The 23,364-nt window shown below is 41.9% G+C and overlaps 1 protein-coding gene across 5 annotated transcripts; it reads right to left on the bottom strand.

The window, feature by feature from the left end:
- Nucleotides 1-319: 319 nt before the first annotated feature.
- Nucleotides 320-7,006, bottom strand: LOC146635649 (tripartite motif-containing protein 16-like). 5 transcript variants are annotated; one of them, XM_085348601.1, is made up of 2 exons: nucleotides 6,992-7,006; nucleotides 320-1,972 (listed from the first exon to the last, which is right to left on the bottom strand). In XM_085348601.1, the coding sequence occupies exons 1-2, from the start codon at nucleotides 7,004-7,006 to the stop codon at nucleotides 320-322; spliced, it is 1,668 nt and encodes a 555-aa protein (XP_085204727.1). The 5 variants fall into 5 exon arrangements, with proteins under 5 accessions (XP_085204727.1, XP_085204734.1, XP_085204740.1 ...); XM_085348608.1 differs by lacking the exon at nucleotides 6,992-7,006 and having other exon boundaries at nucleotides 320-1,419; nucleotides 1,483-1,993; XM_085348614.1 differs by lacking the exon at nucleotides 6,992-7,006 and having other exon boundaries at nucleotides 320-1,452; nucleotides 1,525-1,993.
- Nucleotides 7,007-23,364: the final 16,358 nt, after the last annotated feature.

Here is a 23,364-nt window from a genome sequence, read left to right as displayed (position 1 = left end):
TATAAATAAAACCTACCTTCTGTTATCTTTCAATAGCAAAAGTCATTAAAGCAGATGTGTGTCCAAACCTCCTCCAGATCCTTGCCTATGTCGTTGTCATCAGCTCGATGCACAGGGGCATCCTGACTAACTCAAGCACCTTTAATCACTGACTAACTGATGAATCACTACAGTTTGAACAAGTACAGTTTCAATCAGTCCAATATAATATTTACACATCTATGGACCACTGAAATTCACAGCTTCTAAAATGTAGAGCCTCATTTAGAAACTACGCAATTACATATAATGGTCAGGGATCAACATGAACCTGTCTTCTCTATTTGACTTTAATCAACTCTGCAGTGGCTCCATCTCCATTAAGCCAAAGTCCAGCATAGAGCGGCTGAGTGAATGTGGTCTGGACTCTGTGGAGGAGAGTCATGGTTTCAGAGACGCTGTAGAAAGACAGAATACCTGCTCTGTGATCCAGGTACACTCCTACTCTGGAGGACCGAGGACCTGAGAGGTCAGTTTTAACATTGTTGTGGAGAAATATATAACTGTTTGTGTCACAACGTAATGACCAAGATTTGTCATTGAATCCAAAAAAACATCCTTTGCCCCTCCCTGCTCTGCTGATATTCTTGTATGTGACTGCTACAAAAACTGCTCTCCCTCTCCACTCCACCTCCCAGTAACAACGTCCAGTCAGACTCTCTCTACTCAGGACCTGAGGCCATCCAGTGAATCTGCCTGGATGATCAGAATAAGACTGTTCTTCTTTGGCATATATAGTTTTTCTGTTCCCCTCAGATAATAAAAGCTGTCTGTGTGCCGTGTTTGGATCCAGTGTGATTTCACGTGAATATTTTAAGAATCCAGCTCTGGTCTTTGGCTCTGGTGGTGACAGTAAAACATCCACTTCAGTCACTGTCAGTGAGATGTTTGTCCATTCCTCTCTCAGAATGTCCTGTAGTTTATCTCTGGTCTCTGACACAGCTGCTGTCACATCCTCAAAGTAGCTCAGAGGACGAATATTGATGCTGGATGAGTGTGTAGACTCACTGAGTGCTGACAGTGAGGGGTAGTTGTGTAGAAACTGGTTGTGATCCTCTGTGTGTGAGAGCTGCTCCAGCTCGCCGTCTTTCCTCTTCAGCTCAGCGATCTCCTGCTCCAGCTTCTCCTGAAGCTCTTTGACTCGACTCACTTCAGTTTCCTGCTGGGATCTGACCTGCTGCTTCACATCAGAGCTTCTTTTCTGGAGGAGACGGATCAGCTCAGTGAACATCTTCTCACTGTCCTCCACTGCTTTATCAGCAGAGCCATTGATGGCCTCCACCTCCTGTTGAAGCAGCTTCACATCTTTCTCTCGCTCCTGGATTCTCTGCTGGATGTTTAGTCGTCTCACCTCGAGCTCTTTCTGCTTCTCAGTCCTTTCTGCTGCAGCTGGGATTGTTTCATGGCCTTTATGTTCATCCATTGTGCAGAGATAACAGATACTCTGCTGATCAGTACGACAGAAAATCTTCATCACCTCATCATGACGAGAGCAGATGTTCTCCTGGAGCTTCTTGGAGGGGGCCACCAGCTTGTGTTTCTTTAATGGAGAGACATCATAGTGAGGTTGGAGGTGTTTCTCACAGTAAGAGGCTGGACAAGATAAACAGGATTTGATGGCTTTCAGCTTCCTCCCAGTGCAGACATCACAGGCCACATCTTCAGGTCTAGCATAGCAGTGATCAGCTGGAGCAGCTTGGAGTCCAGTCTTCTTCAGCTGCTCCACTAAAGCTGCTAACATGGTGTTTTTCTCCAGGACAGGCCTCGGTATGAAAGTCTTCCTGCACTGAGGGCAGCTGTGGATTCCCTTCATGTCCTCTTCATCAAAGTGGGTTTTGATACAGTTCCTGCAGTAGCTGTGTCCACAGGGAATAGTCACCGGATCCTTCAGTAGATCCAAACAGATGGAACAAGAGAAGGTTTCTCGGTCCAGCTGAACTCCTTTCTGCGCCATTTCTCCTCTCAGTGTCAGTGACTGTGTGAGTTTCTCTTCCTTAGTGAATGGAGCCTGTCAGCTCTTACACATCACCACATGTTGGTTACACCCATCTTCAAAGTGCAGGTCTGAAGGGGAGGGAACGAGGAAACACGTGGACAGAGAGGAGGTGCTGTGTTTAAGAGCAGGAAGAAGAGGGAGGGTTATCAGGCTGTGCTTCACCCCAGGAAGAGGAGCAGTTTAAGCACAATACTGTGTGTTTAACCTTTTTATTTACTGCTCACGTCAACTCGCCTTTAAAGCTCATCAAACCTTTTGTTCTATTTAAATAAACTTCACTTTAGAAATGTCAGAGTTCTCAATAAAAGGTAACAGTACTTTAGTAGTTCTAGTCAATGCAGGAAGATAATGATCCTAAACATACAGGGAGTGCAGAATTATTAGGCAAGTTGTATTTTTGAGGAATAATTTCATTATTGAACAACAACCATGTTCTCAATGAACCCAAAAAACTAATTAATATCAAAGCTGAATGTTTTTAGTTTTAGCTATTTTAGGGGGATATCTGTGTGTGCAGGTGACTATTACTGTGCATAATTATTAGGCAACGTAACAAAAAACAAATATATACCCATTTCAATTATTTATTTTTACCAGTGACACCAATATAACATCTCCACATTCACAAATATACATTTCTGACATTCAAAAACAAAACAAAAACAAATCAGCGACCAATATAGCCACCTTTCTTTGCAAGGACACTCAAAAGCCTGCCATCCATGGATTCTGTCAGTGTTTTGATCTGTTCACCATCAACATTGCGTGCAGCAGCAACCACAGCCTCCCAGACACTGTTCAGAGAGGTGTACTGTTTTCCCTCCTTGTAAATCTCACATTTGATGATGGACCACAGGTTCTCAATGGGGTTCAGATCAGGTGAACAAGGAGGCCATGTCATTAGTTTTTCTTCTTTTATACCCTTTCTTGCCAGCCTCGCTGTGGAGTACTTGGACGCGTGTGATGGAGCATTGTCCTGCATGAAAATCATGTTTTTCTTGAAGGATGCAAACTTCTTCCTGTACCACTGCTTGAAGAAGGTGTCTTCCAGAAACTGGCAGTAGGACTGGGAGTTGAGCTTGACTCCATCCTCAACCCGAAAAGGCCCCACAAGCTCATCTTTGATGATACCAGCCCAAACCAGTACTCCACCTCCACCTTGCTGGCGTCTGAGTCGGACTGGAGCTCTCTGCCCTTTACCAATCCAGCCACGGGCCCATCCATCTGGCCCATCAAGACTCACTCTCATTTCATCAGTCCATAAAACCTTAGAAAAACCAGTCTTGAGATATTTCTTGGCCCAGTCTTGACGTTTCAGCTTGTGTGTCTTGTTCAGTGGTGGTCGTCTTTCAGCCTTTCTTACCTTGGCCATGTCTCTGAGTATTGCACACCTTGTGCTTTTGGGCACTCCAGTGATGTTGCAGCTCTGAAATATGGCCAAACTGGTGGCAAGTGGCATCTTGGCAGCTGCACGCTTGACTTTTCTCAGTTCATGGGCAGTTATTTTGCACCTTGGTTTTTCCACACGCTTCTTGCGACCCTGTTGACTATTTTGAATGAAACGCTTGATTGTTTGATGATCACGCTTCAGAAGCTTTGCAATTTTGAGACTGCTGCATCACTCTGCAAGATATCTCACTATTTTTGACTTTTCTGAGCCTGTCAAGTCCTTCTTTTGACCCATTTTGCCAAAGGAAAGGACGTTGCCTAATAATTATGCACACCTGATATAGGGTGTTGATGTCATTAGAACACACCCCTTCTCATTACAGAGATGCACATCACCTAATATGCTTAATTGGTAGTAGGCTTTGGAGCCTATACAGCTTGGAGTAGGACAACATGCATGAAGAGGATGATGTGGACAAAATACTCATTTGCCTAATAATTCTGCACTCCCTGTACAGATAAGGCAGTTTCACACCTCATAAAAGCAGGTCAGACAGTATGCTAATGAGGCAAAAATCAAACCAGTAATAACTGTTCATAAACCACATTTAATACAAAGCTATGATATGTCCATAAGTCTGCATAGTCTGAAACCTCCTAACCCCATTTCTCATCATACTATAGTCTACAGTTACTTTATGGTTCAATGAGTTTTGTTTGGCTTGTTTAGTTTTTTAATTCTTTTGTGTATTTTTCTTATGAATTGTTTTTGGTGATTTCTCAGTGATATTTTATTCCATATAATTAATTTTATTTGCGTTTTTTTACTTAAGAACTTAAGTTCTTAAAACTATCAATTCATTGCATTTGATTTATTACATTATTTTTATTTTAACATGTAATAAAGTAAAATAAACCTGTAAAATAAACCTGTAAAATATGCAGCTCCTTCCAACATGGCTGAGGAGTGCTGGGACTAGCAGTCGCACAACGCACAAAAAAACGAGTGGTTAAATTAACTGCTAAAGCACTTTCAGAGACACTGGACAGACTGCAACTTATTAGAAAAATTAAATTAAATAAAGCTAATCATTTAAAAGAGAATATAAGGGTCTTAACAGAAAATCATGAAACAGTGACTCAAGCCTCATTTCATGATTTTGTTTTGTGTGATGAAACAATAACTATTCATAGTTTGTTACCATATGATGAAAATGAAAAGCATGAAACATGGTTTAATGTTTCTAATGTGTTATTAAGTGTTCTACCACTTAAAGGTGAAGTGGTGATAAAGTAAGCAAAACTTCTTCTGCAAAAATAAAAGCAAAAGCAGAAAAAGCCGTGTTACCGTGTTGCTTGCGCGGCAGCTCTAAAAGAAAAGCAGGAACGAAGGCTAAGGAGGAAGAGAAAACAGCTTGAGGTTGAAGCTTCCCTCTTTGCTTCTTTTGCAAAGTTGGCAGTTCTGCAAGCTTCCAAGGCTTAGTATGTATCTAAAGTATCTTTATGCTATGAATTCATATATTAATAATGCATTGCATTTCTAAAGCGCTATTCAAATCCACTATTCATTCACACACTGGTGGAGGCAGGCTACAGTTGTAGCCACAGACTGACAGAGGCGAGGCTGCCATATCGTGCCATCGGCCCCTGTGGCCAACACCAGTAGGTAGGGTAAAGTGTCTTGCCAAAGGACACAACAACCAGGACAGAGAGTCCGGGGATCGAACTGGCAACCTTCCAGTTACAAATGCACTTCCCAACCCCCTGAGCCACGGTCGCCCCCGCATATTATGAAAAGGGAACACACTCAGTACACCAGTCAAATAACACATACCTGCAATACAAACATTAAAGACTAAATGTTACCATCAAGCAATGTATCTGCAATGATTCTGTCTCAAACAGAAATAAAAAGTCAGCCTCTACAAGCTAAACTACACAGTTTCTGGATCCTCTATCGTACAGGTCACTTCTGACAGCTAGAGAAAGACACTCTGAGGATATTTCTCATTTTATAAGCAAAATGAAATAACTGTAACTGTCGCTACCATCCAGAGAAATACTTGTATTCGATGGTGATCTTCTTCAGTACATTTCTTTCATCAGTGTTTGAACAAAGAGTGGAAGAAAAGGCCAACATGAGAGACTGCTTGTGTTTTTGGAGCAGTTTACAAGAGGACAGCCAAGAGAGCTGGTACGCAGTTGCCAACAAGGCTGTAGGGCAAGGTGTAACAGGGCGGCCTTTTGTGGCTGGATTTACAATAAGGAAGACCAAGACACAAGATGCTAAAACAAGAGGCATTTATTTGCTCATAAAGCTCTACAGCTTTGACAATGACTCACACGTCAAGCTTCCTCGCTGCACAAAAATCACCCCTGTCTAATGACAAGTGGCAACCCACTCGTGGGTGAGTTTTCAAATTCTAATCTTCCACATTCTAGAATACTGCATTTTTATTAAATAAATACGTACAAACTGACATTTTCATATTAATAAATATTTTACTCTTATTATAAAAAACACCCAAACCCCATGGCCTCTGCTGGAACCTTTGAATGGTGTCTGGACCCCCAGGGAAACATTTGCCCAAACACCCTGTAGAGGATACAGGAAAGACAGCCGAGTAATCACATCTCAACCACTTATTTTTTTTACCATCTTTACCTCTAGACCTTGCACGCATTTGTGCAAGTTCTCCTTTAAGGCCAATCTTATTTGCTCCCAGTAACAATTCTTTCCTCTTCACAGATAAACACCACATTTCTTAATGAGGAGCAGCTGTGCAGGACCTGGAACCAAAAGGCTACCTACTAATTTTAAAATACATAACAATAGATTGCATTTGTATAGCGCTTTTTGAGACCCTCAAAACGCTTTACAATTCCACTATTCATTCAAGTGTCTTGCCCAAGGACACAATGACCAAGACAGACAGAGCTGGGAATCGAACCATCAATCCTTTCAGATCCTTTATTTGGTGACATTCAGAACGCAACATCAGCAATCCCTGCCGCAAGGGTGGAAAACAGACTAAAGCCACAGCCAACCAAACAAGTAAAAGGGAACAGCTACAGTCACAAACTGAACATGGAGGGAAAAAAAACCTACAGAATGGGAAAGTTGATCACCACAACAATCCACGATTCTCCAGTAAAGCCATCTGGTGTCTACTGTATGCAACGACACACTGGAGAAGTGTCAATAGTGTAAGCAGAAGAACAGAGACAAAATCCTTTTTCTAAAGGAGAAAGGGATGACTGTTTAAAGAGCTTGGGCCCCACCACAGATGCCATCTGTGTGGTCAAAGATTTTTCTGCACTTTGTCAAAGAGAGGGTTTGCGCCACCAAAGTTTACATTTGAATGAGTTTAGTCACAGCTAGTTATGGCCCGTTTGAAGCTAAGGCATCAAGACAATGCTTCAGAAATAAGGTGACAAGCAGCTTACAGTTTTGGACAAATACAGCATTCTTGAATTTTTGACGTTTCAGTGTGGCTTTGGTAGGTTCCATTCTACTGAAACAGCTTTTCCTATAATATCCAGTGACATTTTGATGCAAAACAATACAGGAGAATGTTCCATTCTGCTGATGTTGGACCTTAGGTCAGCAAAAACTCCGCCTGAATGTCTGCGGTGGTTTAAAACGCTGCAGCAAGGTCCCTGACCCAATCTTCTAGGTACTCGCAAGTGACAGTTACTCACCCCCTCCTTTCCTGTGCTGAATCGTAGCATAAGCCAGTGGTTCCCAAACTTTTTTTGCTGGGCCCCCCTTTGTTTTACAAGAAAAATATTTGCGCCCCCTCTCGCGCGCGCGCGCACACGCACGTACCCACACGCACGCACACACACATCCTCCAACCACACACACCCATATTTTGCTCCATTGCGGTTTATTTCACATCTCAAACATTTAGTAAACAATTAAGCAAAATAAAGTCATCTGCAATAAATTACAGGTAGTAAGAAAATAAACTAACTCTTTTACGCTACGTCCACACCTACTCGGGTATTTTTGAAAACGCAGCTGTTTCGTCCACACGTAAACGGCGTTTGGAATAACCGAAAACAGAGATTTTTTTAGAACTCTTTTTTTGCATTTACGTGTGCACGAGGAATACAGAGTTCGTCACGCAACGTCAAAGGTATGTGCCTTTTTTCACGTCACGCTGTGCGCCACGTTATTGTTTACATGAGATGAATTGCAGAATGGCAGATAGAGACAAATTACTGTTAATCTTACTATCTGCAGGTTTCACACACTTACATTTACACACGCAGTTACTGTCCCTCCATTTAGAAAGGCAGAGGCGTCACGGTGTGATTATGTTACATGTAGTTGTTTTTTTCCTGTGTAATAATATTCAACATTGCTATCAATACATTTTTTTAAAAATGTCTCTCTGTGCAAAATGGGTTCAAAAACAAACAGCTGTTGGATCCTGTTTGTCCGTGATTTAGACAGGGGGAACAAATCGTGGCAGGATCAGCCTGATATTATTTGTATCCCACTGTAACTTTACTGTATAAAGAGCTAACATCTCCAAAATGTCAGGAGTAGTTAGTCATTATGTGGTGAACACAAATGTGCTACCACATTTTGGGAAATTTTATTATTTTTAAGAAAAACATATGTCAGCAATTAAGACAATTATTATTTTACATTCATTACGTGTAGTCCATAACAATTGAGGAGAGTAAAAGTGAGAAATAATAAGCGGAACTGTTGACACTGTAGTCGTTCGCCCGCGGTTGCCTAGAGCGGACCAACTTCCTGTCCTCTCAGATGCAATTCGGGAAAAGACACGAGTGCTCCTGTGATTCTTTCTCTGAGACTCTACCTTTATTTTTACAGGTCAGTATCGTCTTAAAAATACAGTGTATGAGGGTTTTGTGCCTTGTTCTACTTCGGTGTTTACTGAGAGTTATGTTGACACCGCCGATGTAACCTTAAGTGGGGTTTAGTTGAAAATTACTGAAGCGCGGCACCGCAGCGGTGGTAAAGCCGAGCCGCGCAGCCCCAAGTCTCGCGAGAGTTACCGCGAGTTATCGCCAGCCCGCGGGATGTATTTAAACTTGGTAAACTCCATTTAACAAGCAAATATGTGTGTGTGGTGCTCCAATTTAACTGTAAAGGCCCTGACATCAGATTATTCGAGATTAAAATATCTTATATATACTTTATGGTTCAAGTGATGTGGAAATGTTAAGAATAAGCTTTACAGATTTGTATTCTTTTTGTTATTGTGGTCTTCACATCTGTGACCCGTAACAATTACAACAAGTGTTTGTGAACTAAAAATCAACAATGTGGGATACTGTTTGTCCCAGCCCAGCGCTGCTCCCGACGCAGGGAAAACCATTTATGTAGGGGAGACCTACCTCGGCACTTGTGCAGGTGAAACCAAAGGGAAGATATGCTTCACCATATTTTCTAGTCTTTGGCTTAGAATGAAGTTGGTTTGGAAACATATTCAGCGATGCTTCATCTCCTGATTTGCGTTTGTGGAGGCGCCCCGTGCTAGCAGTGTCCAAGCGTTGTTTATTTCGTTTTGTTTTTTCCTTTTCATACCACGCCCCCTCTGCAATGGCTCTGCGCCCCCCCCCCAGGGGGTGGGCCCCACACTTTAGGAAGGTCTGGCGTAAGCGAATCACTCAGGACTCACTAACCCCCTCCCTTGCTGTGCTGAATCATAGCATGTACGAATCACTCACTCACCTGATTCACAGCTTCTTCTTGGTTAGCAACCAACGTTAAGGTGCATTAGCACCCCCTGGCACACAGCTCTGTGGACCCTCGTGCTTCATATGACACACTCACCCCTCCCTCTTGGTTCTCAGCTGTTGAAACTCAGAGCGTGTTACCGTGGAAGAGTCGCTCCTTCACTGAAGATGAAGTCTGATAGTCTGACTGACGCAGTATAACATTCAGTCTATACATTGTTTTTTGCGAAGATTATAAGCAGACTAAAGGAAAAAATATATGAACTCAGTTCCACCACTATTAAAAAAAATAAAAATACTCAGACTCGCATTCTGCTGCTGCAGTAATGTAAGGTAAATAATTAGAAATTCGCAATTTCACTAAATTATTTAAATAAGAAAATATATATGTGACACATTTGAGGAAAATACTAATAATAAAAAAACAGAAAATTCTAAAGGTGTTTGTGTTTTTTTTCCACGTGTATGGGGCAAGGGGGCAGTACTACGGTGTTGTTTGCAGGCAGTGCGACAGAATGATATGAAGAAAAATGGATAGTTGTCGAAGAAGTGATATTTGGATGCATTTTGAAATGAAAAGTGCAACACATGCACAATGCAACATTTGCAAGGCAGTTTTGTCTTTTCGAGGGGGAAGCACATCAAATATGAGAAGACATCTCAGTAGCAAGCACCCCACAGTCATGATACAACAACAGCACAGTCAAAATCCAGCTACCACCATTGGACAACCTAGCGGCCAGCAGCAGGAGCAACAATCTTCTTTTTTTTTTCTCTCTTTTTTTTGTGTCCTGTCTGGCACTGTAGCAATCAGAATTATTGTCTGAAGGCCAAGAAAAATGCCCAACAGATTTACTTTCCCAAGTGGGCCTTTTGCTATACTGGTCCACTTGATTGTCATAGTTTATTTGATCTTTATTAGTTATTTTTATTCTAAGTTATTGTAATCAGGCCAGACTGGACTCAGGGACAGGAAAGAAAAACAATAAAAGTTCAGAAGAAAGTTAACAGAAGGAGAGCGAAAGAAAAAGGAGAAAAGAGATAGAGAGAAAAGACAATGAAAATCTGCTTCATCACCTTTTTTTTTTTTCCTGGATCACCTGTTGAGAAAAAAAGAAAACAATCAGAAGAAGACTAGAGCAATAGAATAAACAACATCATGATGATCTATGGGAATATAACAGTAAATACTAAATGTTAAACATTATTGTGCAACACGTAAGATCGACAGCGCACAGTGTGAGCACCCGTGTGTACACCTGTGAGCATGGACGCGCTTGTTTTTTTTTTGTTTTTTTTAAAGGTTCCTTCATGTAATGATCTGCTAGAGGGTGTGGGGGGGCCACAGCCCCGTCCTCCAGGGCATGAAGCAGGTATGGAGGAGATCAAAACTCCAGACATCCAGAGGCCCCCAGAACACAAGAGACCAAGGAAGACCAACAGAGGGGCAGCCGCGCCACTGTCCCAGAAAGAGCTGTGAGGAGAGTCCCAGATGAGGGCTCACTCAGCAGCCGCGGAGCAGAAGCCAGGGGGAGTTGCAGTGACGCGCCCGTGAGCTCCGCCGGCAGCCAGCCGTGCCTGAGTGATCGAGCCCCAGGCCGAGAGGCCGGGGGCACCCCACCTCCGAAGTGGCCCGAGCGAGCCCCAGGCTCCAGGCCCCGATAAGCGGCCGCCAAGGAGTGAGCCGGTGTGTACCTGGACGCCCACCCCCGGACACAAAGAACCACCAACGCACCGATGACAAATTTGTGTAAAGTTGCAAATAGAAATTTCCAGTTAACTCTGTCAAATGCTTTTTCTGCGTCTAAAGAGAATATTGTAGTTTCTAGGTTTTTACTGTATGAGTAGTCTATCAAATTAAGTAATCTACGTGTATTTGTTGATGAGTGCCTACCTTTTATGAAACCAGTTTGGTCAGGATGAATTAAGAGGGGGGTTATTTTCTCCAGTCTCTTTGAGAGAGCTTTGCAGATTATTTTAAGGTCTACATTTATAAGGGATATTGGACGATAGCTTGAGGGATATACAGGGTCTTTGCCTGGTTTTAGCAGGAGATTAATGTTTGCAGAATTCATATTTGATGGAAGTCTGCCCTTTTCTTTAATTTCCAACAACGTTCTGTAGAAAACTGGTGCTAGAATCGACCAGAATTCTTTGTAGAATTCTGCAGGAAAGCCATCTGGACCTGGAGCCTTATTATTGGGCATACTTATCAGGGCTTGCAAATAGAAAGACTCAGCAGTCCATCTGCATCTTAAGGATAAAGGACACTCTTTCGAGGATGCCAATGTTCACATTTTGGACAGAGAGGACAGATGGTTTGAAAGAGGAGTGAAAGAAGCCATCTATGTCCACTGTGAGCGACCATCTTTGAACAGAGGCGGGGGTTTACGACACCAACTCTCTGCCATCTATAATCCAGTTTTGAGATCCCTTCCCAGACGCCTTAACGCCCACTCACATCCTGGGCCATCTGACCTCAGGAAATCACATGATAAGGTGGGACCAGGTTTCACAATGAACACACCCGAAACTCTGGCTGATTGGGACCCACGCCCAGTTTCCCACCTTGGCTCAGGCGATTAGAGGATCATCAGGGGGTCCTTTTGTCCCTCTGTGGGGGGTCACTCCCACTAGGTTTATATCTGGGACTCTCCACCATTTGACCTTAGAACTGAAGAAGCTTCTCGGATGAGAGGTGAAACGTCTTCAAGCAACTTAAAGAAGTCCAGACGCTTTTCTTTGCAAGCTCCTTTGACTACGATGACCTGGATGACTGAGAACCTTCACAGACTTATCAGGGCTTCCTGGAGTTCACCTGGTGTCAGTGGTGAATCCAGTGCCATTGCTTGAGTGTCCAATAATTTTGGAAGAGTTATGTTGTCCAAAAACTGATCAATTTCTTTTTTAGATGGGTTTATTTGTGGTGAATACAACGTTTTATAGAAATCCCTGAAAATGTTGTTTATTTGTATCGGTTCATATAATGTGTTCCCAGATGAATCTTGAACAGCACATATAGTTGTTTTTTCTTTATTTATTTTTAGCTGGTTTGCTAGAAATTGACCGGATTTATTACCATGTTCATAATTTTGTAGGCGTAGTCTTTGTACTAAGAATTTTGTTTTTTTTATCAATTATCTCATTTAATTCTAGTTTTGTTTTGCGTATTTTGTTCAATGTTTCCTGATCTTGGTGGGACGCATAGGCTTCTTCTAGTGATTTGATGTTTTTTTCTAATTCCTGAATATTTTTGTTTTCTTTTTTCTTTTTATGTGATGAGAAAGAAATTATTTTACCTCTCATCACAGCTTTCCCTGCTTCCCATAGAACAGAAGCTGATGTTTCGGGAGTGTCATTATAGTCCAAATATGAAGTCCACTCTTTTTTAAAATATTTAATAAAGTCTTCATCTTTAAGTAGTGATATATTAAATCTCCAGTTTTTTCTTGGCGTAGTATTATTCTTGTGCATTAGTGTTAAAGATACAGGAGCATGATCGCTGACAGCTATAGGATGAATCTCAGTGTCTGAAATGTCGTTCAGCAGTGAGCTGCTGACCAAAAAATAATCCAGACGAGAGTAAGAGTGATGGACATGTGAGAAAAAAGTATATTCCTTACTGGTGGGGTGAAGGGAGCGCCATGCATCGCAAAGACCAAAGTCGCTCATATACTGTTTGATTATATTTGTGGACTGCCAATTACGCTGAGTTCCCGCTGTATTGAGCCTATCCATGTCTTCATTTAGTCCAAGGTTGAGGTCGCCTCCAAGAACAAGTGTGCCATCTAAGTGTTCAGAGAGTGCACTGAAAAAACCGTGAAAGAATGAGGGATCATCAACATTTGGACCATATACACTTGCAATACATAGCTTTTTATCACGTATAGATAGTTTAATGATTAAGAATCTGCCCTCTGGATCTATAACTGTATCGAGTACCATGAAATTAATATTTTTATGTATTAAAATTGCTACTCCCCTTTGTCTAGAATTATAACAAGCTGAGAACACATTGGGAAACTCAGGTGTTTTAAGTTCATTCGAACCTCTAAGAGGTCTGTGGGTCTCTTGTAATAGGACAACATCTGCCTGTAGTTTTTTGAGTTGGTTAAATATTTTTAACCTGTTTTCTCTGGAGCCAGCTCCATTATATATAACAAACCTTAGTGAGCCCATAGATGTCTGTGTATAACTAGGGGTGTACGCTGTGTGTGTTGCTTAGACAGGTGGAGAGAATACATCACTTGTTTGTAAATAAAGAGGAGAGAGAAAGAATGTGAAGAAAAAAAACCCGAGCAACAATCTTCAACAGCAGCATTATCAACAGCGGTCACATCACCTGTTTATTCCTGCACCACATCAACAAGTACTCAGCAAGAAAATACAAGCACAAACACAGCAGGGCAAGGACAACAATCAGCAAAAAGAAGACAGAGGCAGTCTTACATGGGAGCATTTGTGTCAAGGCCCATGATGCCACTTCAGCAGAGCAAGGTTGACCAGGCTCTGGTTAAAATGATTGCCCAAGATTTTCAGCCCTTTTCACTTGTTGATGACAGAGGATTTAGGGAATTCACCAAAGCACTTGATCCTTCATATATTCTTCCCAGTAGAAGTACAGTATCCAGACAGCTGATGCCCGATTTGTTTCAGAAGATAAGAGCTGATGTTCAGGAAAAAAATCAAGACAGCACCTGCTGTGTGCTTAACAACTGACTGCTGGACCTCCAGCACATCAACAAGTTACATGTCTGTTACATGCCACTATGTGACCGAGTTTAAGCTGCAGTCAAACTTGTTGGACTGTTTTGAATTAACAGCAGCACAGTGGCTTCTGCTAAACTGAGAGAGACACAGCAGCAGATGGGACAGCCCCAACTACAACTCAAGCAAGATGTGCCAACCAGGTGGAATTCCACTTATTACATGCTGAAGCAGATTGCAGAAGTGAAGGAACCCCTCATTTCCACCCTGGCCTTGGTAAATCCACAGCTGCAAACCCTGTCACTTGAAGAGTGGGAGATGGTCAAGGAAACCTGTGAGTTCCTGCAGCTTTTTGAGGAAGTGACTGTGGAACAGAGTGCCAAAAGGTATGTTAAAATAGTGTCATAATACATGTATATATTTCATGTTGTGTCATTACATTTGCCTAAACACATTTTTCAATTCTTTCCCAGATAATAGCATTTAAGATGTTTCTTACAACAGCTTACAATTAAATGTAAACTGTAAATTAGTTTTCTATGACAATGTATGCTTAATGCACTGCACTGCAGGGGCTGTAACTGCATTAAAAAGCAGGTCTGGTTTTGTTTCCTTTGTCTCGTTAGGCCTGATTTGCCCCAGCTGTGTTTCCCTCCTGTTACCCATTCCCTGATTGCTCCCTCTGTGTATTTAAGCCCCGTGTTTCTTTGTGTCTGTGTCGTGATCTACTCTCATTTATGCGGTGTGTTCCGTCTGCCTGCTCATGTAAGCTTATTTGGATTTTTGTTACGTTTTGCCACTTTTTGCCATCCAGCAATAAAAGCTGAGTTTTTGAGTTACTTTCCGCCTCCGAGTGTCTGCACTTTGGGTCCTTCTACTTCCACTCCTGCCTGCACACAGCCTTAACCTGACAGAAGATCACGACCAGAACATGGACCCCGCAGACTCTTCAGCTTTTGAATTCAACGCTGAGATGGAGCGGATAATTAAGCTCCTTGACCGCATTGCTCAGGCCAACGATTTGAGGACCATGGCAGTTGGGCTAAGCGCTGTAGATGCCATCATTCGGAGCAACCCTCGGCTTACTCAGCTTTCTACGGACACTGTGCTGGGCAGCTCCATAGCTGCCTGGAGGGAGCAAGTCAGGGCTGGCGAGCTTGCTCTCTCTACCTCCACTTCTTTACCGCCGCCCCAGGACAACACACACTCACCACCTGCCTCATCGCTACCACAGACTTGAATGGTAAATGGTCTGCATTTGTATAGCGCTTTTCTAGTCCCTAAGGACCCCAAAGCGCTTCACACTACATTCAGTCATTCACCCATTCACACACACATTCATACACTGGCGATGGCAAGCTACATTGTATCCACAGCTGCCCTGGGGCGCACTGACAGAGGCGAGGCTGCCGGACACTGACTTCCTCTCCTTCCTCACACCAGCCGGGACCTTGTTCGCCTGTCCATTCGCCTGCCTTTTTCCTGGCGGCTATGTGGTCGGAGGATAAGGAGGAGGTCTCAATTTCTCCACCGGTTCCTGTTCCCTCGTCTAGAAGGAAGCGACGCCACCGTCACTCCTCTCCTCGGTCATCCGTCCAGCCTCCTGCCTCCGCTGGAGGGTCCGAGGGGCCCGTCCAGAAACCACCTGCGGCTGCCACGCCGTCACCTGGTCCTGCCTCCGAGTCTTTACCCTTGCCTGGTCCTGCCTCGCTCCATCTAGCTTCGTCTGCGCCTGAGGTCCCCATGCCGTCTGGTCCTGTTCGGCCGCTTTCCAGGCCGATGACTGGACGTCGTTGCCGTCATGGACGGCCCCCTGAACTCCGCCGCCGGTGTCTCCCGCCTGGCCGGCCCCCTGAACTGTTTTCTGGGCTCTTGGGCCGTCAGCCTCCGGGCCGGCTCCCTGAACCTTTTCGAGACTGTTGCCTGGGCCTCTGCGCCTTTCATGGGCTCTTTTGTTTGTTTGCTTTTGGACTGTTCCTGGGCCTCAGTGCTGATGTTTTGGACTTTGTTCCCTGTGTTTTGGTTTCTGGCTCCTTGTGTTTCATTTGTTTCGTGCCCTCCGTCCTGTTTCCCCCACCGCCCACCCTGGTTGGGTTGTTTTTTGTTTTTGGTGTTCTGGTTTGGGCTGTCTGGAAGCCAGCCCTTAAGGGGGGGTACTGTTAGGGTTCCTGGGTCGTTGACCCAGTGTTTTGTGTTTTTTGGTTCTTTGATTTTGTTCATTATATTCTAGCTTTGCTTTATGGGTTACAGGATTATTCTTAGGTTAGGTTCTCTGGGTGGGGTTTGGTTGGAGTTTTAGTGTTCTGGTTTTCTGTCTGTGTTCCATAGTTGCTGTCTCCCCTGTCTGCTGTATCCCCACGTCCAGTCAGTGTCTGTCTGCCCTGGTCCCACGTCTCTGTTCCCTTTGTTATAGTGCCTGCCTGTGAGTCTGTTATGTTTCCTGTTTTACTCTGAAAGTCCATGTCTGATGTTAATATGTCTGGTTTTGTTTCCTTTGTCTCGTTAGGCCTGATTTGCCCCAGCTGTGTTTCCCTCCTGTTACCCATTCCCTGATTGCTCCCTTTGTGTATTTAAGCCCCGTGTTTCTTTGTGTCTGTGTCGTGATCTACTCTCATTTATGCGGTGTGTTCCATCTGCCTGCTCATGTAAGTTTATTTGGATTTTTGTTATGTTTTGCCACCCAGCAATAAAAGCTGAGTTTTTGAGGTACTTTCTGCCTCAGAGTGTCTGCACATTGGGTCCTTCTACTTCCACTCCTGCCTGCACACTATGGAACGCCAGGACTGCCATAATGAATTAATTAAATACACCATTAAATAATTAATTAAATGTGTCAATAATTAATTAAAATTGGAATTAATTAATTAAATAAATAGTTATGACACATGTAATTAATTAATTATTGACACATTTAATTAATTATTTATGTATTTCACATTTTAATTAATTATTGACACATTTAATTAATTAATTATTGACACATTTAATTAATTATTTATGTATTTCACATTTTAATTAATTATTGACACATTTAATTAATTAATTATTGACACATTTAACTAATTATTTATGTATTTCACATTTTAATTAATTATTGACACATTTAATTAATTATTTAATGATATATTTATTTATTTCATTTTGGCAGTCCTGACGCCTGGCTCTCGTCATGAAATAATTTTATCTGTCAGCCTCACCCATCAAACTCAGGGGGCGGGGTTAACGCTGCCCATGCAGCTTCTCTAACATTTGATTGGTTGCCGTGCAAAGTAAGTCAAAACAGGTCGATCCTAGATAATCGATTGCTTGTGTAGACTTGGGGCAGCCAGTTATCCCAGAATGCAGATCAAATCACAAGCAGCAATGGTGGTGGTGTAGTTTTTCTGTCACCAGCTACACTTTTAACAGTGTTTTAGCCGCGAATGTCGCGCTGTATGTCTGGTCAGGTTGTCAACATAGAACATGTTTGCAAAAGTGCTCAGATGTTTTCAGAGATTTCACTAGCTCTGCTAACAGTTAGCATGCAGAGCGCACCGAGGGGGTACATTAACCGGTTTGTTTACATATTCCACTCTCCGTGTTCCACATGTTGCATTCGCAGATTCTCATTTTCACCGAACGATCGTCTCTTTCCGCCTGGTCTTGTGTCTCTGTGCTTCTGTAACATAAAGAACGAGCTGACATTTTTCTCACGAAACCAGCGATCAGCTCAGCAGACCCTCAGTTTACCTGCATGCATCCTCCTCCTCATCTGTCAGCTGTTTAACACCTGCTGCTAATTCAAGAAACACGCCTACGTTACCTGGTGATAGTCACAGTTTAACTGGGCAGCCGGTGCTCGATATAACGCAATGTCAGCGCATTTTTCTGCACAAGATAAGTAAATATAGTATTTTCCCCGAGCGCAGAGCTGCTGGAGCTTGTTTCCTTACAGAGCACTTTATAGGCGAGCCAGCTTTATCAGCGGCTGATGTCCAATCACCAGCACACAGCTTTCAAACCTCAGCTGAGTTTTAGCTCTCAGTGGTTAAACGCTGGACTTCATTCACTCAGGTTCTGTCTGTCGGGTCACGTTTACTTCGCTGTTTTATTTACAACTGAGCAAATCGGTTTGGCTGAGGTTAAAGTTACGTTTCATAACTGCATAGTTTCACAGACGTTTAATGGTTCACTGGCACATGTGTTAGACTGAACTATCATCTAAATATCATCTGTTTTTTAATAGTTATTCAACTGTATTCTAAGCACCAGCTGTCTGTTAGAATGTGATTTTTTTTTCTCTCTCTGTTGGCAGACGTATAAAAATGCGCAGGAAAATCTGACGTGCATGGCGAACTTCACCGACGATATTTAGGGAGGAATAAACACACATCAAACATAAATGAACCATTTGCCTGTCTCCATAATTGAGAGCATTTTCTCTTCTTATGTCAACACACTCTCTCTCTCTCTCTCTCTCTCTCTCTCTCTCTCTCTCTCTCTCTCTCTCTCTCTCTCTTTTTTTTTTTTTTTTGCTTTTTCGGTCATGTTATGTTTACCTGTCAAAGGCTTGTTACAAACTATGAAACACATTGTGCAGACTTCTGGATGTTAGAAGAAAACGAATACTGCTCATGAATGAGACTAAAGGCAGGAAGGTGTCCTTTAAAACTAAACATGTTAATAGGACCTCCCTGTTTATATCATAGTTTATGATATAGCATGTGTATTTCAGTAATAGCCTGCTGAGGCCACTATACGTGCTGGCCTCATATCAAATGTGAAGGCAGACTGAGTCTATGTTTGACGTTTTTTATATCTAATCTTCCTTTTCAAACATTTAAACAGCAGCGAGTCTGCAGCTGAGGGAATACAAATTCAAATTGTCGGAACAGGTTTGCTCGTTTCTTGGATTCATTTGGTGATTTATTAAATGTATAACTGTTATTCTAATCTGCTGCTGAGTCTCTTACACTTTTCTTTATGCTGTATATTTTCACGTCTCTGGAATAGTTGGCAGTTAGATAGTCAGCTGTGAAACTCTGTGTTAACTCATGGAGCTGAGGATATCGTGGATATGCTGACCTCGCTGCGTGGTGTACAGAGCGAGGTCAGCATGATTAATATTCACAATAAAAATATTAGCCGAACATCATGAAGTCTGTATGTGTTTCATAGTGTCGAACAACCTTTGTACAGTTAAAGCCAGCAGTTACTACATGACGGAAACACCAACGTTATCTCTTTTATGTGTTTATACACAGGTCACGCTGATTACTGAACAAAAACCCAAAGATCAGATGTTAAACAGATTTATTTGCTCTCTCTCCTCCTTAAACATGTTTTTAATGTTAGTTATAATTCAGAATTGGCGACTGAAACACGTAGGACACATAAGAACATCAGGAAATAAAACACCGATAAATATAACCTCAGTAAAAGAAGTCAGCGGGGGTTACTACAGCTGTGTACCGGGGCCTGCGCTTTGTCGGTGGGATTGCTTGCGAGGCGAGCGGGTCTATCCCACGCTTTGCCGTGAGACTGGGACGACATCTCCGAAATCATCGAAACACTTTTGCAAAGAGGCTGTATCTTGACAAACCGACCAGACACATGAAGATTAAACCACTACATTCTCGGCTAAAAAAATATTAAAACGGTATTTGGTAACACACAAACAGGGTTTTTCAAAGCTCAGTTCTGTTAGCTTCCACATGCCGGTTGTTGTGTGCTAGAAACAATGGCCACCAGGCCAAAGCAATGGTTTTGACTCGATCAGCGTTAACCCCGCCCCCTGAGTTTGATGGGTGAGGCTGACAGATAAAATTATTTCATGATGAGAGCCAGGCGTCAGGACTGCCAAAATGAAATAAATAAATATATCATTAAATAATTAATTAAATGTGTCAATAATTAATTAAATGTGTCAATAATTAATTAAAATGTGAAATACATAAATAATTAATTAAATATGTCAATAATTAATTAATTAAATGTGTCAATAATTAATTAAAACGTGAAATACATAAATAATTAATTAAATGTGTCAATAATTAATTAATTACATATATCATAACTATTTATTTAATTAATTAATTCCAATTTTAATTAATTATTGACACATTTAATTAATTATTTAATGATGTATTTAATTAATTCATTATGGCAGTCCTGGCGTTCCATAGCACACAGCCTTAACCTGACAATATCAGAAATTTAGTATGTCATCATTTAGCCTGGACAAATAGTTTGTTGCTTTATAAATTAATTAACTGAATAAAATTTCATGAATTTAATAAAATTATCAAACAAATTACTCATCTAACCCCATGTCACAGATGACACACACCAATTAGTTAAACTGCAGGAATGTCTTAAAGACAAAGACCTGGATGGCCGCTAACTTTCTGCTTCTTAATTCAGATAAAACTGAGGTTATTGTACTCGGCCCTGAAAAGCTTAGAAATATGGTATCTAAGCAGATTCTTACTCTGGATGGCATTACCTTGGCCTCCAGTAACACTGCGAGGAACCTTGGAGTGATTTTTGACCAGGACATGTCCTTCAACGCACATATTAAACAAATGTGTAAGACTGCTTTCTTCCATTTGTGCAAAATCTCTAAAATTTGAAATATCCTGTCTCAGAGTGACGCTGAAAAGTCCATGCATTTAGACAGCTCCAGTTACTCACTGGTAAAACTTCCAGCAGCAGGTCCACATTCCAACAACAGGAACATTTCAACAGCTACAACATTCTGTATCTTGAGTGTCACTCAAATGTTGGCTTTTTATATTTTTTAAGCTTCAGGGCTTAAAAGGTTCAGGGCATTGTCAGTAAGGTCGTACATAAAGGAGAGGGTGAGGTTTGCTATAGGAAAATCTGAGCCAAGGTAGGTAAGTAATGAGGTCTTTATGTATAGATATAAATGTATTTCACCCATACATCAGCAGCTATTGCACTTCTCCTATTAAAATCATCCAAGAAGAATATTTTCCTGTTTATGAAAGAGATGAATCCTAATAAAAAGGCCTGGTTACCTTTGCATAAAAATCAATGGTAGAATTTTCCTTCATTGAGCTACTTTTCACTTTCATACTTTGACTCGATTTCACAGTCTGTAAGTAAATAAGTTGCTCCAATTCATCAGCCTTCACTAGGTTATTTTTTTAAACACAATATCTGCATTCATACTTAAATGAAGAGTGTCTGTACGTCTGGCACCTCTTCAGACACCACACCTGGAAGAGTCATAGTTTCTAAATTCTAAGGCTTTTTGTCAACTTTTCGCCACTAAAGTATTAAGTTAGCCTTAAGGACCTTGGTGGATGTAAGTCAAATTTTAACACACTGTTAGCATGACCCCACTTTACACCCCTGCAAAGTTATGTTATGCAGCTCAGATATGTCCTCCTCTGAGACTGAAGTATTTTATTGTTGGATCTTCTTAAGGTTAAGTTTTTAATGCTTAAATAGTTTTAAATACTTTGTTTAAACTTGTTCACAGTTGCTGAACAGAAAGGTTTGGAGTCTGTGGTTTTTGTCATTTGCTGATAAACATGCTGGCCACATTAGCAAAGGCACAACAATCAAGTCAAGTCAGCTTTATTTGTACAGCACGTTTAAAAGATATCAAGTGTCAACCAAAGTGCTGAACAGAGGGACAATGTAGTCTGAGTGGGTGAGAGATTTAAGAGTTTTGCTCTCAGGTTACAAAGAAAGAAACTGGTCCAGGGCCCTGTGCTTCGTACGTCGCTTACTACATCCAAGATCAAATGAAACATCCAAGACCAAATCATCGCGCTAACTCTGAGCTCGCTATTCCGGTTCCCCGAACACACCTGTTGTTGACGATTAGTATAGCTGGATGAAGTAATGTGAGATCACTGGGTGGCCCAACAGGGGCTACGCATCGATAGTAGAAACATTGATCGGCAACCCTTTGATTGGTCGGCGAAAATGTCGAAGGAGCGCGCTCGGTATTTTTCGGCAGCAGAGCAAGAACTCTTGAGTGAGGGATTTCAGGAGTTTCAGAGTTTAATTAAAACGCAAGGGAACACTGCAAAGGCTGCAAAAGCAAGGAGAGAGGGCTGGCAGAAAGTTGCTGACAAATCAAACTCGTAAGTAATTCAATAATAACAATAATAATGGAGTGGATTTATATAGCGCTTTTCAAGGCACCCAAAGCGCTTTACAATGCCACTATTCATTCACTCTCACATTCACACACTGGTGGAGGCAGCTACGGTTGTAGCCACAGCTGCCCTGGGGCAGACTGACAGAAGCCAGGCTGCCATATTGCGCCATCGGCCCCTCTGGCCAACACCAGTAGGCGGTAGGGTAGATTTATCATATCACACCATATTATCCAATATTATATTACATTATATTATATTATGTTATATTATATCCCCTTTCACATTAGAGCCACAACAGGACCCACTAGAACATGGGAACAGGTAAAAGTGAAATATAAGAATATTCTACAGAATGGTAATATTTATCACTTATATTGCTTGTCGTCTCTTGGAAAGAGACCCTGGAATACTCTTGTTTGTTTGTTCATAACAGCAACCAAGAAAAAGGCAGAGCAAAAAAAAAGACAGGTGGTGGTCCTGCACCCCCTCGTCAACAAGTTGGTTAAGTGAATAATACCCTCACGGGAAAATCGATATCTCTCAATGAGCACACTGTCGCGCTGAGCTAAAGGATCCTGTCTGTCCCGCAATATACGCTGAATTCTGAGGACTCTCCTTATCAATCTTGCACCTTCCGCAATGGGTTGCTCGCGTAAACGGACAGGATATGACTGCGACAGACTTCCCAAATCCACCTTCGCTTTTATAGCCGTGGTCTCTCATCTTGATTACACGAAGTAATTTACAATTACTACTCTGAAATATGAATTACATCTGTAATAATCACATACATGTAATAGAATGTTAATAGTACATTTCCCTTTTTTAGGGAATGACCTGTATGTATCTGTGTGAAATCAATAAAAGGATCAAGTGCTGCATTATCTTTGGTTACAGTGATGTTATTTATTTATGGTGAAACAGTGGTGGAATATCGCTGTTGCTTTCGTATGAATGACGCGGGCATACCTGCGTGGCCGCGATCTAATCCTGTTTACATAAAGTAAACCTGCTCCCGAGCAGGTTTACGCTTACGGCTCTGTTGCTATGACAGCAAGTCCCGGATGGGCTTCGGGGAACCGAACGATCCAGGATCACGCGAAATCGTCAACAATCTAATCCAGCTAACCTACTTAGCGCGGTACGAAGCACAGGCCCCAGGTCATCAAAAACCCATCTATGTTTACATGTGGTGATATTGTTGGTTATCATTCATCAGGGACCGGAAAGAGAACTCTGAAAATGAATTTCTTTTGGTTTAAAAGTCATTAAAGATGTACGCTGTACAAGCATATGACCCTGAAAAATAAAGTTCAAAGAAAGCACCAAATTACCATGACATTCATTTCCATGACAAATGTATGCAAATGTCTGACTACAACTGCAATACCTCTT

This window comes from Diplotaxodon limnothrissa, linkage group LG3, assembly GCF_057381915.1.
Source record: "Diplotaxodon limnothrissa isolate DT_005_m linkage group LG3, D_limnothrissa_male_GT1.1, whole genome shotgun sequence".
Taxonomy (NCBI): domain Eukaryota; kingdom Metazoa; phylum Chordata; class Actinopteri; order Cichliformes; family Cichlidae; genus Diplotaxodon; species Diplotaxodon limnothrissa.
This window is presented reverse-complemented; position numbering and strand designations above follow the sequence as displayed.